Source organism: Terrapene carolina, unplaced genomic scaffold, assembly GCF_002925995.2.
Source record: "Terrapene carolina triunguis isolate 2854851 unplaced genomic scaffold, T_m_triunguis-2.0 Scaffold111, whole genome shotgun sequence".
In the NCBI taxonomy this organism is placed as follows: domain Eukaryota; kingdom Metazoa; phylum Chordata; order Testudines; family Emydidae; genus Terrapene; species Terrapene triunguis.
The window spans coordinates 2,470,743-2,489,897 of record NW_020664462.1 but is presented as its reverse complement, the minus strand read 5'-3'; the positions used below and the strand labels follow the sequence as shown (position 1 = coordinate 2,489,897).

The 19,155-nt window shown below is 44.2% G+C and overlaps 1 protein-coding gene across 2 annotated transcripts in view; it reads right to left on the bottom strand.

The window, feature by feature from the left end:
• CCDC12 (coiled-coil domain containing 12) overlaps window positions 1–19,155 on the bottom strand; it is a 77,054-nt gene that overhangs the window by 24,579 nt on the left and 33,320 nt on the right. For both annotated transcript variants that reach the window (XM_024198552.2, XM_024198553.2), the window contains exon 2: window positions 6,153–6,223. In XM_024198552.2, coding sequence (XP_024054320.2) covers window positions 6,153–6,223 — 71 coding nt within the window. The remainder of the gene's footprint in view (window positions 1–6,152; window positions 6,224–19,155) is intronic.

The following is a 19,155-nucleotide window of genomic DNA, read 5'->3' as shown; positions in this document are numbered from 1 at the left end:
CTGTGTTCTGAAAGATGCGTGCGTCATGCACCTTTCCAGACCAGCCTGCATTCATGTATGTGAAATGCCCACGGTGATCCACAAGCGCCTGGAGAACCATCGAGAAATTCCCCTTCCAATTTATGTGCTCGGAGGCTAGGTGGTCTGGTGCCAGAATTGGAATATGCGTCCCATCTATCGCCCCTCCGCAGTTAGGGAAACCCATTTGTGCAAAGCCATCCACAATGTCACGCACGTTGCCCACTGTCACGGTTCTTCTGAGCAGGATACGATTAATGGCCCTGCAAACTTGCATCAACACAATTCCAACGGTAGACTTGCCCACTCCAAACTGGTTAGCAACCGATTGGTAGTTGTCTGGAGTAGCCAGCTTCCAGACTGCAAGCACCACGCGCTTCTCCACCGGCAGAGCAGCTCTCAATCTCGTGTCCTTGTGTCGCAGGGTGGGGGTGAGCTCAACACACAGTCCCATAAAAGTGGCTTTCCTCATCCGAAAGTTTTGCAGCCACTGCTTGTCGTCCAAGACTTGGATGATGATGTGATCCCACCACTCAGTGCTTGTTTCCCAAGCCCAAAAATGTTCCACGGTGGTGAGCATGTAGGGTGACCAGATGTCCCAATTTTATAGGGACAGTCCTGATTTTGGGGTCTTTTTCATATATAGGCTATGCCCCACGCCCTTCCTCCCCCTTCCCATTCCAGTGCTGAGGCTTGTGGGAAGAGGTGCTCTGTGGGATAGCTGCCCATAATGTGCCGCTCCGAATGCTGCTGCAAGTGCCGCAAATGTGGTCACGCCACTGCGCTTGCAGCTGAGTGTGAACCCACGGCAGCGCTTTCCCTGCTGCTGTCTCCAAGGGCTGGTTTAACTCCTGGCGCTCTACATCTGCAAGTGTAGACAAGGCCTTAGCATAGAGTTTGTCAGGAAAATGGAAAAACACCCAATTGATTTGGCCACTGACAACTAGCAAATATGAGAACAGTGCATGTTGAGTGCTTTTCTGTCTATACTCTATGGTTTAAAATAAAGCTGCTGAAGTTTATGGTTAAGAACTCTTTAAAGCATAACTGTTTAAATAGACTTACCACAGAAGAAGGGGAATTGCCCCAATTACCAGGCTGGCTCAGAAGTGTCAACCAGCAGCATAGATTCTTGGAAATCAGAATTCTCGGGGTATGTCTTCACTGCTCGCTGGATCGCCGGGCAGCGATCGATCCAGTGGGGATCGATTTATCGCGTCTAGTCTAGATGTGATAAATCGACCCCCGAGCGCTCTCCCATTGACTCCTGTACTCCAGCGGCGCGAGAGGAGCAGGCGGAGTCAACGGGGGAGCGGCAGCTGTCGACTCACCGCGGTGAAGACACCACGGTAAGTCGATCTAAGTACGTCAACTTCAGCTACGTTATTCACATAGCTGAAGTTGCGTAACTTAGATCGACCCCCTCCCCTCCCCCACAGTGTAGACCAGGGCTCGGAAATTCTCAAAAATCTAGGGCAGCAGAAGCGCTTCAAGGACACTCTGAAAGTACACCTTAAAAAGGGAGGCATCGACCCAACACACTGGGAGGACTTGGCGCGGAACAGAACACAGCGGTGTCACACCAGACACCAAGCTAGAGCCCACCAAGCCGTGCTCATGAGACAGGGAAGCGACAAAGGAGGAAAGAAAGGGCACAACAGTCCAGCCAACAACTATGTCTCCTCCAAGATTACACCTGTCACTTCAGTGGGAAAATCTGCAGGGCACGAATTGGGCTCCTCAGCCACCTAAAACCCATCAATAAACCCCTTTGGCAGACATCCTCGCATCGAGGGATATCCAAAGAAGAGATTCTTAGAAAGTGGTCCCATTAATAAGGTAAGAAAACCCATCAAGAATTCACCAGGGTTTGAAGCACTATATGTGTGGCTTTAAAAAAGTCTTTAAACCATAGTGACAACTCCAGAATGGTCCCAGCCAGGCGGGTCAGCTTGGTGGGATTTGTAGACTAACACAGAAGTATCTTTTTCCTTTTGGTACTCATCTGACCCCAGTACCATCTGAGCACCTCAGTATCTTTAATGCATTTATCCGCACAGCACCCATGTGGTAGGGAAGTGCTGTCATCTCCAATTTTATATATGGGGAACTGAGGCACAGAAACTAAATGCAGTTTAGTAACCTTTCAAGGTCCCTTCCAGTTCTAGGAGATGGGATATCTCCATTAATTATAAATGGCTTGCCCAAGGTCACAAGGAAGGAAGTCTGTGGCAAAGGAGGGACTTGAACCTGGGTCACCCAAGTCCTAGGCTAGTGCCTTGTAACCCGGGAACCATCTTCTCAGTTCAGGCTCTCCAAGGCTTATAGCACATCGAGACAGACAACACAGGGAGAACTTCTGTGCAACAGTTATCCAACGGGCTAGAAAACTTCTCTTTAAAGCAACTTATCTAATGATCACCTGGATCTTAAACGGAGTTATTCAACAAAAAGATGATTGTCACATTCTTTGTGGTATATAAGAACGACCATACTGGTCAGACCAATGGTCCATCTAGCCCAGGATCCTGTCTTCCGACCGTGGCCAATGACAGATGCTTCAAAGGAAATGAACAGAACAGGTCAATTAACAAGTGATCCATCCCGTCATCCAGTCCCAGCTTCTGGCAGTCAGAGGCTTAGGGACACCCAGAGCACTGGGTTGCATCCCTGACCATCTTGGCTAATAGCCATTGATGGACCTATCCACCATGAACTAATCTAATTCTTTTTTGAACCCAGTTATAACTTTTGGCCTTCACAACGTCTCCTGGCAACGGAGTTCTAGAGGTTGACTGTGCGGTGTGTGAAGTAGTACTGCCTTATGTTTGTTTTAGACCTGCTGCCCATTAATTTCATCAGGTGACCCCTGGTTCTTGTGTTGTGTGAAGGGGTAAATAATATTTCCTTATTTACTTTCTGCAGACCATTCATGGTTTTATAGACCTCTAACACATCCCTTCTTAGTCATCTCTTTGCCAATCTGAGCAGTCTCAGTCTTTTTAATCTGTTCCATACCCCTAATCAGTTTTGTTGCTCTTCTCTGTACTTTTCCCAATTCTAAAATATCTTATTTCAGATGAGGCAACCAGAACTGCATGCAGTATTCAAGGTGTGGGTATATCATGGATTTATATAGTGGCATTATGATATTTTCTGTTTTATTATGTAGCCCTTTCCTAACGGCTCCTAACACTTTGTTACCTTTTTTTTTTTGACTGCTACTGCTCATGGAGGCGATGTTTTCCGAGAATTATCCACAATGACTCCAAGATCTCTTTCTTGAGTGTTTACAGCTAATTTAGACCCTATCATTTTGTGTGCATCATTGGGATTATGCTGTCCAATGTGCATTACTTTGCATTTATTAATTCAGCCACATAGCAATCTGGTAGCTACACTGTTGGCAACGTGTAATCCTCTCTCCCAATCTCAAGTGCAGCAGGAGGTACACCTGGCCAAAGACAGCCAGAAGGAGCTTAGCAAAGCTGGTGAGGACGCAGGCAACTAAATAATTTTCTTCTGATGGTTTCCACAAGAAACCAAAGCTGGCGGCTCGGTTCTCTTTTTACAGACTCAGATCAGTCACGTTGGTTAGACGATACATCCAGGGTGTAAGTGTAGGTCACAAGATTATTTAGTGGACAATTACAATTCACTTGCCTGGATCAAGTTTTTGGTTGTCTTCAACTCCAGACAACAGGGTTTTTCTTAGCCTGCTGCATAGCCTCTGCAGTGCTACAGAAATACTGCTGCAACCTTAACTATGGGACAGCTAGCAGCTGTCCCATAAGCTTTGATTTCTAGAGCCTACTGCTTCTCAAGTTCAGGATCAACCTGATCAGCCTCCCTTTAGTGACTAGCCAGACTCTCAAGCACTAGTCCCTGTTTCAAGGGGCTGTGGTAGTTCAGAGACACTACTGGAAGATGCAAATCTAGAATGAAAGCAAGGTATCAGTTTCCTGGAGTTGTAGGCCACCCCTTATTTTTAAAAGAATTTTTATCTGGTAAAGGAGTGAGCTAATAGTGAAATTCCTAAGTACATCAAAGAAGTTTAATTGCAATGCTAATATCTCTATCAGCTGAACAGTTAAAACTGAATTTGAGATTCAAACATCCACTACAGAGAAGAGACTGTTCTAATTTGCCTTGCAAAGTTACATTTGGATCCTGACAACACAGAGTAGTTGGACAGACATACTACCCAATAGATCGCAAGACCCTTGTGTAATTGCTATAGAAAGCAAACTTTACTCTTTTTACAACAAATTGTGCTTTCAAAAGCATGCGACTCCCCCTGACCTAGCCCTGAGCATGCATCTGTGGGCAGAGTTAGGCCCATTGATACAAAACTGACTTCTGACAGGGAGCAGCTGGTGTCACACTTAAAGCTTTCTTCTCTCGTACAGCTGCTCTGAAGTTTCAAGGACACTGTACACAAGTGGAAAGACCCTTTGGCCTTTATGGCACCAGCCAGAGGTCAGGAGATTATGAGAGTTTCCAATAGTCCCTGGAGGAGAAGGTGGTTTGCCAATTCCAGAGTACACAGGCTGAAGATTTGGTATGAAACAATGCGACTTCTGGCACAGTTCGAGCTCCTCATTGTGCTGCCTGACAAGACATTTAAAAGGGAGGAACTATAGAGCTGAATGTCAATAGAGGCTGTTTTTACGTCACTGTTAGGGCTCTCCAAAGCGAACATGGCTAATATCATTATAAACCAGGGTGTGGATGTACGAACGCATCCCCGATGGCACAATAATGCCATCTCTTATGGCAGAGATGCCACAGGTCTGCCACATCTAGTCACAGCGTCACAATATGCATCATCTTGTTGCTCACTCAGTATATCAAGTGGCAGAGGGCTGGAATCTAATAGCAGCTCATTCATTATTCACCAGGCTCTATACTTTCAACTCTTGGCACGTCAGCTCACTTACCTTCTGCAGGGCCCCGCTACCCTTTCAGGTACAAGAACAGTTTGATACCCGAGTTTGCCTCTTCACCCTGCTCCATCCCACCAGTGCAGAATGACACCCGGGCAGTCCTTGCACACGGCACTTCCGCAGCAGAATTGAAATAGACCAGGGACACAGTAGTGTCACTCTGCTCCTGTCAGCATCATGGAGCAAGTGTTCATGTGCAGAAGCAGCCGTTCAAATGCAGCTCTCCAGCAGGGGGATTTCTACACTGCCAGAGGGTGAGGAAGAACGTGAAATTCCCTTGATCGCACACTAAATTCAAAGCCCCCGAGGCCTCTCTTGGGACCTGCAAATACTTATGGGTGGCAAAACCAACTAAAGAGTCAGCAGATTTTGCCATCAAGAAAAGCCTGTAGTTGATCAACTTTGTCTTTACACCGTGCAGTTACAAGGAAACCACAGCAGCAAGCCACAATTAATGTGAGCCCCATTTGGCCTTTGGGCCTTCACTCATGAGTGCCAAAAATAACTCCATGCTTAAGGCACGGCAGGAGGAGACAAAGATATAACCATGGAAGGCGGCTAAATTGGGTTCAGATTCTGAAAATCCTCTGATTGTGTTCAGATTCTGATGATAATGATTCTGATAATCCTTCCCCTTGTGCGTCAGGCCCGAAGAGTATGTCTACACAGCAACTAGACACCCAGGGCTGGCCCGTGCCAACCAACTCGGGCTTGCAGAGCTCGGGCTGCGGGGCTTTCCATTGCCGAGGAGATGTCTGGGCTCAGGCTGGCGCCCAGACTCTAGGACCATGCGAAGCGGGAGGGTCTCAGAGCTCCTGCTGGAGCCGGAAGTCTACACAGCCATGAAACAGAGTCGCACCCGAGCCAGCTGGCACTGGCCAGCCATGGGTTTTCCTTCGGTGTGCAGACATACCCCGAGATTACTCCCAAACAGAAGGGCTGTTTGCATTTCCTAAAGTGTCTGAAATGGAAAATTTCTTACTGATAATTTCCTTTTTGCTAGGGCTACACTGTCTGTGTTTTTTACTGTATTCCCTCAATGTCAGATAATCTTCACTGAGAGAGTAAATTCACAGTAAGCTCTCTGGGCACTGGAAGCCAAAGAAAGATCCTAATTAGCAAACCATGGAAAGCAGCACTTACACAACACACAGTCAGAGACATCCGTCTGAAAAATAAACAAATTACTTGTGTTTGGTGGCATCCTCTTCGTCATCTTCTCTAAGCTGCTTAGTCTCAGGTTCACCATTGTCCTTATTCTGCAAAACAAAAAAGTTTCTGTCAAGTTTCTACTTTCCTGAATTATGCACAGTAACAAAAGAATGGAGCGGCACCAGAGCCACATTGAAAAGAGGACACAGGACCGATATGAACACCAGTGTTCTGTACAATTTAAATCTGACTTGCTTTTAGGCAAAGATAGCTGCAATTTTCACTTTGTCTAGTTTGCACCAAAGACAAGGACAATTAAATTATCTTCTCCTTAGAGGCAGCCATGACACTCAGAACGAATATTCTCCTTATTTCTGGATGTCCAAGCCAATTCAGCGAGCAAACAAGCCATGGTAAATTCTAAGCTACGAGACCTGGTCTGCAGTATAATTCCAACCTTGTTTTAAACAACAGAATAATGTTGATAGTAGGGCACTGTAGGGCGAAGAACAATGCAGTAGATTGGTAACAGCTGTGTACAGCTTCACCAGGTTGGGGAGGAGATCAGAGTTTAGATCCTGAGCTACCCTGGCTAGGAGGGAAGGCAGAACTCTATTCTGGCCAATAACTGGAGTGATAGTGACTAGATCCGAAGGGAGCTACATGTTGATATGAAGAGTCCTATTACGTCCATCTCTCTGAGTGCAGTATTATTCCCTAGCACACAACCAGGTTGTGTTTACACTAGCCTGCTTTCTGAAACATATCCCACGTTTGCTAGCAATGGGTCAGCTACACCAGTGACAGCAACAATGGGAGCCCCGCGCTGCTTTTAGACAGGGCTCCAGGCAGCCGCTGACTTCTTTATCATTCAAAATAACTACGGAGGAAGTTTTAACAGGTTTACAAATCATTACTACGTAAATCAGAAACAAACCATTGATGGAGAGTCCTGTGGCACCTTTAAGACTAACAGATGTATTGGAGCATAAGCTTTCGTGGATGAATGCCCACTTCGTCGGATGCATCCGACGAAGTGGGTATTCACCCACGAAAGCTTATGCTCTAATACATCTGTTAGTCTTAAAGGTGCCACAGGACTCTCTGTTGCTTTTTACAGATCCAGACTAACACGGCTACCCCTCTGATACTTGAAAGCATTAATGATTACAACACTGAGCTTATCTTTTTTAGAGCAACATTACGCAGTAATAGAATAATCAAATCTCTATTTAGTAGGGCGTTACCATATTAGAGTGAGTCACTTTCCACTAGCCACGCTGTGTTTTCTTGTGATTGTAGTGAGTGCGACTACTGACTCTACTCATATTTATTAAACCAGCCATGTCCATCCACCTTAATATTAAAAAAATCAGATACGTGTGCTAGGATTTATTCGCAGGGGAATGTACTTTGAATAATCAATAAATGGTAACCAAACATCTAAGCATTTATTAGCCCTCTGTTCTGTTGAGTATGTAATTGAAGCATTATTCTTTCCATAACAATGCCCCATATTTTCGGAGCCATTCCTCTAACATGGAGCTTCCCCCCCCCACCCCTCCAATGAGGCGCTATCAGTAACCCAGCAGCTATTAGCAGATGTGAAATTAATTCTTTGAACCTGACCAATTCCACCAGCAGGATTATCGAAGGATCATTTGGTAATCCTCCTGGGGCTTTTTGGTGATCATTTGGTAATTGCAACGTTATCTAATTAAAATATTACGATGCAAATCATTGCTGCTGCCACTGTTATATAATTGCAACGAATCTTATACAAAGTGACACGCATGGCCAGAAAGGGTTAAGCATCCTGCAGGATAATTGACCCAGGTTCAACCTTTAGAGACATATTAGAAAGGTATGTAAATGGTAATTACGGCCATTCCATGTTAGACAGGCTAGAACTTTGAAATGCAAACCTATATTGTTAGAAATTAAAGGGGATACTAATTGCATGTGTTTACTTATATCTTGTTTAATGATTAGCCATGTAAACAGACAGTTCCTGTCTGTCACTATAGCTATTAATTCAGAGCTCAAAAGGGAATATTGACATTTAGATGAATCTTGGGTGAAATAATGTCATTGTCTATATATCACTTTAAAGTTTCTGATAGACTGCCCAATAGATAAATTGCCTTATGTAAATCAGTGTTCCTAATTACCGGTGATGCTTGGGAAACATGTCCACTTCAAAGTATCTGGGATTGCCTATTGTTCGCCTAAGGACTCCGAACTGTATAATGATGACTTGGGTCCCAATCCTTTTTATCTCAGACCTGCTTGATGCTTCATGCAGGGGAAGCTTAAGTCGTAAGGCTGAGATCCCAATCCTGACTGGACCACCCTGACTATGAACATTTGGACTATAACCCATGAACTATTTCTGAAAGAACTCTTTGCAACTACAAAGCTCACCATCTCTGCTATGAATTCAATCTCAAGAACTGTGCTCATGTCTGTATGTACACTGATCTTTTAACCAATACTATCTCTCTTTTCTTTTTTAATAAATTTTAGTTTAGTTAATAAGGACTGGCTGTAAGGGTGTATTTGGGTAAGATCTGGAATATTCATTAACCTGGGACGTAATGTGTCCGATCCTTGGGGATTGGTAGAACTTTCTTACATGATGAATAAGATTTTCAGTAATCCTCATCATATCTGACTTGGGTTTTTGGGTGGAGGCCTAAGGCGGGTTACTTTAAGGGAACTGTGTTATTGACCTCTGGGTACCCATTGAGGTATTATAGAAGCAGTTTTATGCTGGTTTGGTAAATCTAAGTATTGGAAAATCCACCAGCTTTGGGGATTGTCTGCCCCATTCTTTGCAGTTCACCCTGAGTGACCTCAGTTGGCTCCCCTGGGACTCCGGCCACAGTAATAAATAACCAACAATTTATAATATTTCATTATGAAGCATATCCCAAAATTCTCTAATACCCGGACAGGTGCACCATACCTCTTTCACCACAATTTCACCAACTTTTATCCCAATTCACTCTCTCTATATATATTTTAAACCTGTCTGGTGGGAGGTACCATTGAAATAGATATTAAGGAATTTTCTTTTATTTTGCTACACACTGAGGTGTCTGACTTTTTCCCCAGACCAAAGCCAATTCCTCTGGGGTAATTTGTCTATCCAATTCTTTTTTTCTTTGTGAATATGTGGATGTTTCTTTATTAGGAAAGTGGTCAGCAAAGATTGACATAAATTAGTTATTTTTTATTTTCTAATCAACAAGAAGCCATCACTTCTACTAAAGTTGGCTTTCTGTGGACAAGTTTTCTAGGAAATTGGGAAATATAATGCCTAACTTGAAAGTCCTGGTACCAAAGGAGAGTGGACCAGTTAAAGCAGGTTTGGGTTTCTAAATGAGTTAGAAAAGTTTCTTTGAACAGTTGGCCAAACACATGTATTTTATGGCTCTCCAAAACTTTAAAACTCTGCTGTATGATTTGGGTTAAAATTTGGATTATTTGCAATGGGTGTAATTAGCAAAGAAAATGAACGTATTATCTCTGGTTCTATCCCCCAACCCATACAGTAGCCTTTGCTAAAGGATTTATATCAATTGCACAAAGACATGCACATAGGTGGATTTGATTTGTTTTAATCCATGCTATCCTAGCAATATTTAGATTGCCACAATTTTCCTGTTCAATAAAGACCCAGTGTTTGCTTGAGCTGGCTGGCTTGATAGTACCATGTAACATTTAGAACTAGTTCACCCTGTTTAATGGAACTTAGAGTATCTGCACTCTCTCTCTTTTCTTATTCTATATGAATTCTAACATTCTTTGTATTCTTGCTAGCGCTTTCCCAGAAGATTTTGAAACAAGAAAGATATCCTTGGCAAAATATTCAATTTGACTGTAAATATTCTTCCTCACCAAGAAACTGTGTATTTCCCTCAGCACGCAACCTTTATTCATTTGCTGAAGTAGAGGTTTGACATCATCTTCTGCTATCCCTCGATGCAAGGATGACGTCTGCCAAGGGGGTTCATTGGTGAGTATTTAAGTGGCAGAGGAACCGAATTGGTGCCCTGCAGATTTTCCCGCAGAAGTGACAAGTGTAATCTTGGAAGAGACACAGTTGTTGGCTGGACTGTTGTGCCCTTTCTTTCCTCCTTTGTCGCTTCTCTGTCTCATGAGCACGTCTGTTCTCCTCAAAGTGGGCTGTGGCTTGGTGTATGGTGTGACGCCGCCGTGTTCTGTTCCACGCCGAGTCCTCCCAGTTTGTTGGGCTGATGCCTCCCTTTTTAAGTTGTACTTTCAGTATGTCTTTGAAGCGCTTTGGATGCCCTCCACAAGCCCTTCTTCCCTGATTTAACTGAGAGAAGAGTCCTTGATTCGGGAGGAGAGTGTCCGGCATACATACACAGTGGCGAGCTCAGCGGAGTTGGTATTTCATGACCTGCGTTTCTACACTGCTGATGTTGGCTGCAGAGAGAACGCTGGTGTTACTGTGTCAGTCTTCCCAGCTGGTCCTGAGAATCCTCCTGAGGCAGCGCTCCTGGAACCGCTCCAGCCACTTGAGATGTTGTCTGTAGGTTACCCAGTTCTCACGCCCATAGAGAAGGGTGGGAATGACAACTGCCTTGTAAACCAAGATCTTAGTACCTGTTTGTAGATCCCTATCATTAAAGACTCATTGGAGTAGTCTTCCAAAGGATGTGCTGGCACAGTGGATCCTGTATTAAATTTCTGTGTCAATGCTGGCTGTTTGGGAGAGGTGGCAACCAAGGTACGGAAAATGGCTGTGACCCAGGCTGTGACAGGCATCTGCAAAAAGATTTAGGGTGCTTTACAGGTCGGCCTCTGTGTGTCCAAGAACGACACAGTCATCTGCATACTGAAGGTCAGTGATGCCAATTCTCGTGATCTTAGATTTTGTTTGGCGACACTGAAGATCGAGGAGTTGGCCATCCATACGATACTCAATCCCAAGTCCATCATGAAGCTGGTCACGAATGAGAATCAGGATCACAGCAAGGTAAATGGAGAAGAGTGTTGGAGCAATGACACAGCCCTGCTTGACACCGGTGCAAATTATGAATGGTTCGATCTCTGAGCCGTTGCACAGAATGGTGGCAGTCACCCCATCATGGAGTAGTCGGATGATGGAAATGAATTTCTGTGGACAGCCAAACCTACACAGCACCTTCCATAGGGCATCACGGTTGATAGAGTCGAAGGCCTTGGTTAGGTCGATGAATGTCATAACAGTTCCGGGTGTTGCTCTCTGCACTTTTCCTGAATCGGTCATGCCACGAAGATCATGTCAGTTGTGCCTCGGGATGACCTGAAGTCTTGCTGTGGTTCAGGGAGGACTTCCTCGGCAAGGGGGGGGGAGGGGGAGGCAGTTTAGTAGGATCCAGCCAAGAATCTTCCCTGTGATGGCGAGGAGAGCAATACCTCTGTAGTTCCAGCACAAAATTTGACATCTTACAGCTGTTTCAGGTTGTTTGAGATTTAATTCCAAAGTATCTTATGGAATTTGTTGCCCATTTGCACCCAATTGTTTTCTGGAGGGACAACGTCTCTGTATCTGGAAAATTACGCATAGTGATGTCTGACCCAGCTCACAGCAGCTTTACGTGACAGTTCTTAAGGCATGTGTACCCTACAGCGGCACAACTAGAGTGCTGCAGCTGTGCTGCTGTAGTGCAGTTGTTCCTTACATCGACGGACGGGTTTGTCTGTCACTGTAATTAATCCACCTCTTTCAGAGGCAGTAGCTAAGCTGATAGAAGAATTCATCCATCAACTAAGCTGAGTCTACAGTGCAGGTTAGGTCAACCTAACTACATCATGCAAGGCATGAAATTTTTCACAGCCCTGAGCGATGTAGCTAGATTGACCTAAGTTTTAGGTGTAGACCAGGCCTCAGAACATTTGTGGCCATTGGCATCCTATCTACACTAGTGCTCCCACTGCAAATACCTAGCCATACCCCCTTCTACTATGGTCAATGATTAGATACAATGTGCTGAGAGAGTACGACAACGGGTGCAATAGAATCTCTCTCCCTGGTGTCTTCCTTGACGGGAGGGAGAGTGAATGAGGCATTGTCCCTTTTCTGGGTGAGAGTGAGTAGAGTAAAAGAGATAATAGGGATTGTGGCAAGTAGGGAGCATAAGAACAGCCACACTGGGTCAGATCAATGGTCCACCTAGACCAGCATCCTGTCCTCTGGCAGTGGCCAGTTCCAGATGCTTCAGAAGGAATGAACAGAACAGGGCAATTTCAAGTGAGCCATCCCATCATCCAGGCCCAGCTTCTGGCAGCTGCAGCTTTAGGGACACCCGGAGCATGGGGTTGCATACCTGACTATCTTGGCTAATACCCATTGATGCACCTAGCCTCCATGAACTTATCTAATGCTTTTTTGAACCCAGTTATACTTTTGGCCTTCACAACATCCCCTGGCAAAGAGTTCCACAGACTGATGTGTGTTATGGGAAGAAGTACTTCCTTTTGTTTGTTTTAAACCTGCTGCCTATTAATTTCACTGGGTGACCCCTGATTCTTATGTTATGCGAAAGGATAAATAACACTTCATTATTCACTTTCTCCACACCACTCATGATTTTTTAGACCTCTATCATATCCCCCCCAAGTAGTCTCTTTTCTAAGCTGAACAATGCCTGTCTTCTCCATTTTTCCTTGTTTGGAACCTTTTCCATATGCATAATCATTACAGTTGCCCTTCTCTGTGCCTTTTCCAATTCAAATATGTATGTTTTAGATGGGGCAACCAGAAATGCATGCAGTATTGATATGGCATTATGATATTTCTGTTTTATTATATATCCCTTTCCTAATGGTTCCTAACATTCTGTTAACTTTTTTTGACTCCCGCTGCACATTGAGGGGATGCTTTCAGAGAATTATCCACAATGACTCCAAGATCTCTTTCTTGAGTGATAACAGCTCATTTAAACCCCATCATTTTGTACATATAGTTGGAATTATTTTTTCCAAAGTGCATTACTTTGCATTTATCAACACTGAACTTCATCTACCATTTTGTCACCCAGTTTTGTGAGACCCCTTTGTACCTCTTCACAGTCAGCTTTGGACTTAACTATGATGAGTAACATTGTATCATCTGCAAATTTTGACACATCACTGTTTACCCCCTTTTCCAGATCATTTATGAATATGCTCAAGTCCCAGTAGATCCCTGGGGGACCCTTCTATTTACCTCTTTCCATTGTGAAAACTAACCATTTATTCCTACCCTGTGTGTCCTATCTTTTACCCAGTCACAGATCCATGAGAGCACCTTCCCTCTTAGCCCAAGACTGTTTAGTTTGCTTAAGAGCCTTTGGTAAGGGATCTTGTCAAAGGCTTTCTGAAAGTCCAAATACATATATTAACTTGATCATTCTTTTCCACATGCTTGTTGACTCCCTCAAAGAACCCTAATAGATTGGAGAGCCATGATTTCTCTTTACAAAAGCCATGTTGACTCTTCCCCAACATAGCATGTTCACCTACGTATCTGATAATTTTGTTCTTTACTATAGTTTCAGCCAATTTGCCTGGTACTGAAGTTAAGCTTACCAGCCTGTAAATCCCAGGATCACTTCTGAAGACTTTTTTTAAAATAGGCATTGTATTAGCTACCCTCCAGTCAACTGGTACAAATCCTGATTTAAGTGATAGATTGCATACCATAGTTAGTAGTTTTGCCATTTCATATCCGAGTTCCTTCAGAATTACCGGGTGAATACCAACTGGTCCTGGTGACTTAGTACTAATTTATCCATTTGTTCCAAAATCTCCTTTATTGACACCAAGCTGGGATAGTCCCTCAGACATGTCACCTAAAAAGAATGGCTCAGATGTGGGGATCGCCCTCATGTCCTCTGGTGAAAAACGATGCAAAGAATTCTTTTAGCTTTTCCACAACGGCCTTGTCTTCCCTGAGTGCTCCCTTAAGCACCTCCATTGTCCAGCAGCCCCACTGAATGTTTGGCAGGCTTCCTGCTTCTGATGTACTTAAATAATGTTTTGCAGTTAGTTTTGTGTCCTTAGCTAGTTGCTCTTCAAATTCATTCTTGGCCTGCCTTATTATACTTTTACACTTGACTTACCAGAGTTTATGCTCCTTTCTATTTTCCTCAGTGGAATTTGACTTTCAATTTTTAAAAAATGCCTTTTTGCCTCTCAACTGCCTCTTTTACTCTGCTCTTTAGGCATGGTGGTTTTTTGTTTTTTTTTTGGTCCTCATACTTTCTGGGGTGCAGAAGTATACATTTAGTTTGATCTCTATTATGGTGTTTTTCAATAGTCTCCAGGCATTTTACCCTGGTGACAGTTCCTTTTAATTTCCATTTAACTAGTTTCCTCATTTTTGTGTAGTTCCCCTTTTGGAAGTTAAATGCTACTGTGGTGGGTTTCTTTAGCATTTTCCCCCCTCCGAGGATCTTAATTTTAATTACATTATGACTCCTATTACCAAGCGGTTCAGCTATATTCACCTCTTGGACCAGATCCTACGTTCGACTTAGGACTAAATCAAGAATTGCTTCTCCCATTGTGAATTCCAGGACTGGCTGCTCCAAGAAGCAGTCATTCATGGTGTCTAGAAATCCTATCCCTGCATCACTTTCTGAGGTGACACATACCCAGTCCACATGAAGAAAGTTGAAATCCCCCATTATGATTGCATTTTCTGCCTTTGTAGCCTCTCTAACCTCCTGGGGCATTTCACAATCACTGTCACCATCCTGGTCAGGTGGTTGGTGGTATACTACTACTGCTATATTCTTATTATTCAACCATGGGATTTCTCTCCATAGAGATTCCATGGCACAGTTTGATTCATTTAAGATTTTTACTTTATTTGACTTTCTGCTCTCTTTCACATATAGTGCCACTCCCCCACCAGCACAACCTACTCTGTCATTCCTATATATCTTGTACCCTAGTATCACTGTGTCCCACAGATTATCCTCATTCCACCAACTTTCCCTGATGCCTCTTATATCAATGCCAGGCACTCTAGCTCACCCATCTTAGATTTAGATTTCAAGCATTTGTATATAAGCACTTGTACAGTTTCTCAATATTCAGTTGCTTGCCTTTATATGTTATATTTCAGTGAGACTCTTTTACATTTGACTGTTCCTCACTACCTCCTACCTGTACTTTACCAACTTCTTTCCTATCTTTACTAGGCTATAGAGTTTCCCTTTTAATAAATTCATCCCGATGTTTCCACGAAACTGTGTGCTCCTCCACACTGGCCAGCTTTCCCCCAGTGCTTAGTTCAAAAAATCCTCTACATCCTTTTTAATTTTAAATTCCAGAAATCTGGCTCCATTTTGGTTTATGTGGAGCCCATCCTTCATGTATAGGCTCCTCCTTTCCCAAAAGGTTCCTCAGTTACTAATAAACGTAAAACACTCCTCCCTACACCATCATCTCATCCACACATTGAGATCCTGCAGTTCTGCCTGTCTTCCTGACTGCGCGTGGAATTGGAAACATTTCAGAGAATGCTACCGTGGAGTTATGGGTTACAGAAGAGGTGGTACGCCTCAGAACCTGCGTGTAAGCAGCTACAAGTTGCCCATCAGTAGCATGAATACCTGTAAACTGCATTCTCTTCCTTCTGACTATCTGCTGCTAATACGGCTGCACCAGACAGAACAAAAACAGAGGAGGTTTGAAACCAATGTCTTAACATTTAGGTCCCTCTCTCCCAAGAGAAATTAATGCTGGTTCCTTCTTTGCAACAATGGCTGTTAAACAAGATTTCAGGTTTCATTAGCAGGATCATTCAAACCAAAAGTGCTAATTTTTCCAGTTCCCGGAGTCAGCCTGCAAAGCCAGGAAATGCTGAGCAGCACAGCCTCTCTGAAACCCAACTAGGTAAGAAATAGTCATGGCTTTACAGTGAAGTGTTCTTTTGTCACTGAGTCTTTTACAGAAGGGCCTTTGTTCAGTGTGTTTTCTCATAGCACCATGGTTGCTTAATCAATAGATCAATGTGTGGCTCATACTTCCTTCTGAGACTGCTGGGAGAAATCCTTGTATTCCCTCAATTCCATTTCCAGTTACCCTACAAATTATAAACTAGGGCTTTCAGGGTTGGTCTTGAACAGTTTAGCAATACGTGCTAGCTGAGAAAAGCAAAGTTACAAGTTAGTAGTGGGTTACGGAGGGGCGGTGGGAGAGGGTTATGTGTTTCTAAAAAATATAAACTCTGTCTTCCAACGTGCAGCTGATTCATATTGTCAATTTCATACTGGAGCATGTCACAAGGTTGGCAGCAAGAGGACTGCCTATTGAGTAATGCCTTTGAAGACACTTCATATTTATGTCCCCACCCACCTCCCACCCCCTCAGCACTGGAGCTTCATGACTCTGTTTCACAGGAAAGCAAAATATTGGATCAGTGCAACAGAAAAGGGCCTTGAAAATGCCTGTAGCCCCATAGGATAATTGTGCACAAAGACAACAGCACAGAGGGGAAGGGTAAACAATCACTCACAGAAGAGCGTGATGTAAATGAGTAGTTTGCCTCAGCTATTTTTCCCCTCTGAAGAAGGTAGGATGCACTGGATATAATGTCCATAACCATCATCTTTGCCTGCGGACAGCAACCTCTTGGAACACCATGGCTCTTTACGCAGACTCCCCGCAAGAGAAAATCACTTCAGACACACAGTACAAGCTGGGACCTACCTACACAACAGCTTAGATCAGAAGGTGAAACACCAGCAGATTCTTGCAGGAATTCTATTTCAGATTTGGGGACGATTTATATCTTCAAGTCAGCGGCACTGCTATGGGTACCCGCATGGACCCACAGTATGCCAACATTTTTATGGCTGACTTAGAACAACGCTTCCTCAGCTCTCGTCCCCTAGCGCCCCTACTCTACTTGTGCTACATTGATGACATCTTCATCATCTGGACCCATGGGAAGGAGGCCCTTGAGGAATTCCACCAAGATTTCAACAATTTCCACCCCACCATCAACCTCAGCCTGGACCAGTCCACACAAGAGATCCACTTCCTGGATACTACTGTGCAAATAAACAGTGGTCACATAACCACCACCCTATACCGGAAACTACTGACCACTATACTTACCTACATGCCTCCAGTTTTCATCCAGACCACATCACACAATCCGTTGTCTATAGCCAAGCCCTAAGATACATCCACATTTGCTACAACCCTCAGACAGAGACAAACACCTTCAGGATCTCTATCAAGCATTCTTAAAACTACAATGCCCACCTGGGGAAGTGATGAAACAGACAGACAGAGCCAGAAGGGTACCCAGAAGTCACCTACTACAGGACAGGCCCAACAAAGAAAGTAACAGAACGCCACTAGCCATCACCTACAGCCCCCAACTAAAACCCCTCCAGCACATCATCAAGGATCTACAACCTATCCTGAAGGACGATCCCTCACTCTCACAGACCTTGGGAGACAGCCCCCCAACCTGAAGCAAATACTCACCAGCAACTACATACCACACAACAGAAATACTAACCCAGGAACCTATCCCTGCAACAAACCACGTTGCCAACTGAGTCCACATATCTATTCAAGAGACACCATCTTAGGACCTAACCACTTCAGCCACACCATCAGGGGCTTGTTCACCTGCACATCTACCAATATGATATATGCCATCATGTGCCAGCAATGCCCCTCTGCCACGTACATTGGACAAACCAGACAGTCTCTACGCAAAAGAATAAATGGACACAAATCACACATCAAGAATTGTAATATTCAAAAACCAGTAGGAGAGCACTTCAATCTCCCTGGACACTCAAAAACAGACTTAAAAGTGGCCATTCTTCAGCAAAAACACATCAAAAAGACTTCAGCAAGAAACTGCAGAACTGGAATTAATTTGCAAACATGATACCATCAAATTAGGCCTGAATAAAGACTCGGAGTGGCTGGGTCGCTACAAAAAATTATTTTCCCTCTGTTGATACTCACACCTTCTTGTCAACTGTTGGAAATGGGCCACATCCACCCTAACTGAATTGGCCTCGTTAGCACTGACCCCCCCACTCAGTAAGACAACTCCCGTCTTTTCAGGTGCTGTGTATTTATACCTGCCTACTGTATTTTCCACTCCATGCATCTGATGAAGTGGGTTATAGCCCACAAAAGCTTATGCCCAAATAAATTTGTTAGTCTCTAAGGTGCCACAAAGACTCCTCGTTGTTTTTGCTGATACAGACTAACACGGCTACCGCTCTGAAACCTTTCACATTTCTGAAGGTGTTAGCTGCTGTCCTTTCAAACTAAGGCAATGTTTGCTTCCGAAATACGCTTCCTTCGGCCGGTTAAACCCGTAACCCATTGGGCTGCTGCTTGTGTACTAGCAGGAGCTACCTAATCAGCATTTCTAGTTAGCACTGCTGGAGTCTCCTGCAGACTATGAGACTGTGTAGGAGAGTTTTCCTCTGAGCTATTCCAGCAGGGCTAAGATGCACAGGAAGACAGAATCTGTATGTAGGATGGAGAGTTTACAGTAATGATACTTTGTCTATCTGAGGATCTCAAGTGCTGGAGTGGGTGGCCATAGCCCCACTCTCCCGGTAAGGAAAGTAGGGCAGAGAGAGCCCAAGGCTACGCAGCGAATTGGAATGAGGAGCAGAACGCCTCTCTTCACTCCCAGCAGTGCTGTGCCAGAATCACCAGACAGCACTATCCTGATCAGTTACTCGTACTGGGAAAGAGGCCCTTCGTTGTGCCATTTTAGCCCAGCTTATGGTTCTGTTCCGTTTTCTGCAGCCACCTCTCTGTCCTTTCCAGCACACTCTAAGTTCTGCCAACCATATGGGATTCCTATCTGAACATGTATCAGAGGGGTAGCCGTGTTAGTCTGAATCTGTAAAAAGCAACAGAGGGTCCTGTGGCACCTTTAAGACTTAACAGAAGTATTGGGAGCATAAGCTTTCGTGGGTAAGAACCTCACTTGCCTTGCATCTGAAGAAGTGAGGTTCTTACCCACGAAAGCTTATGCTCC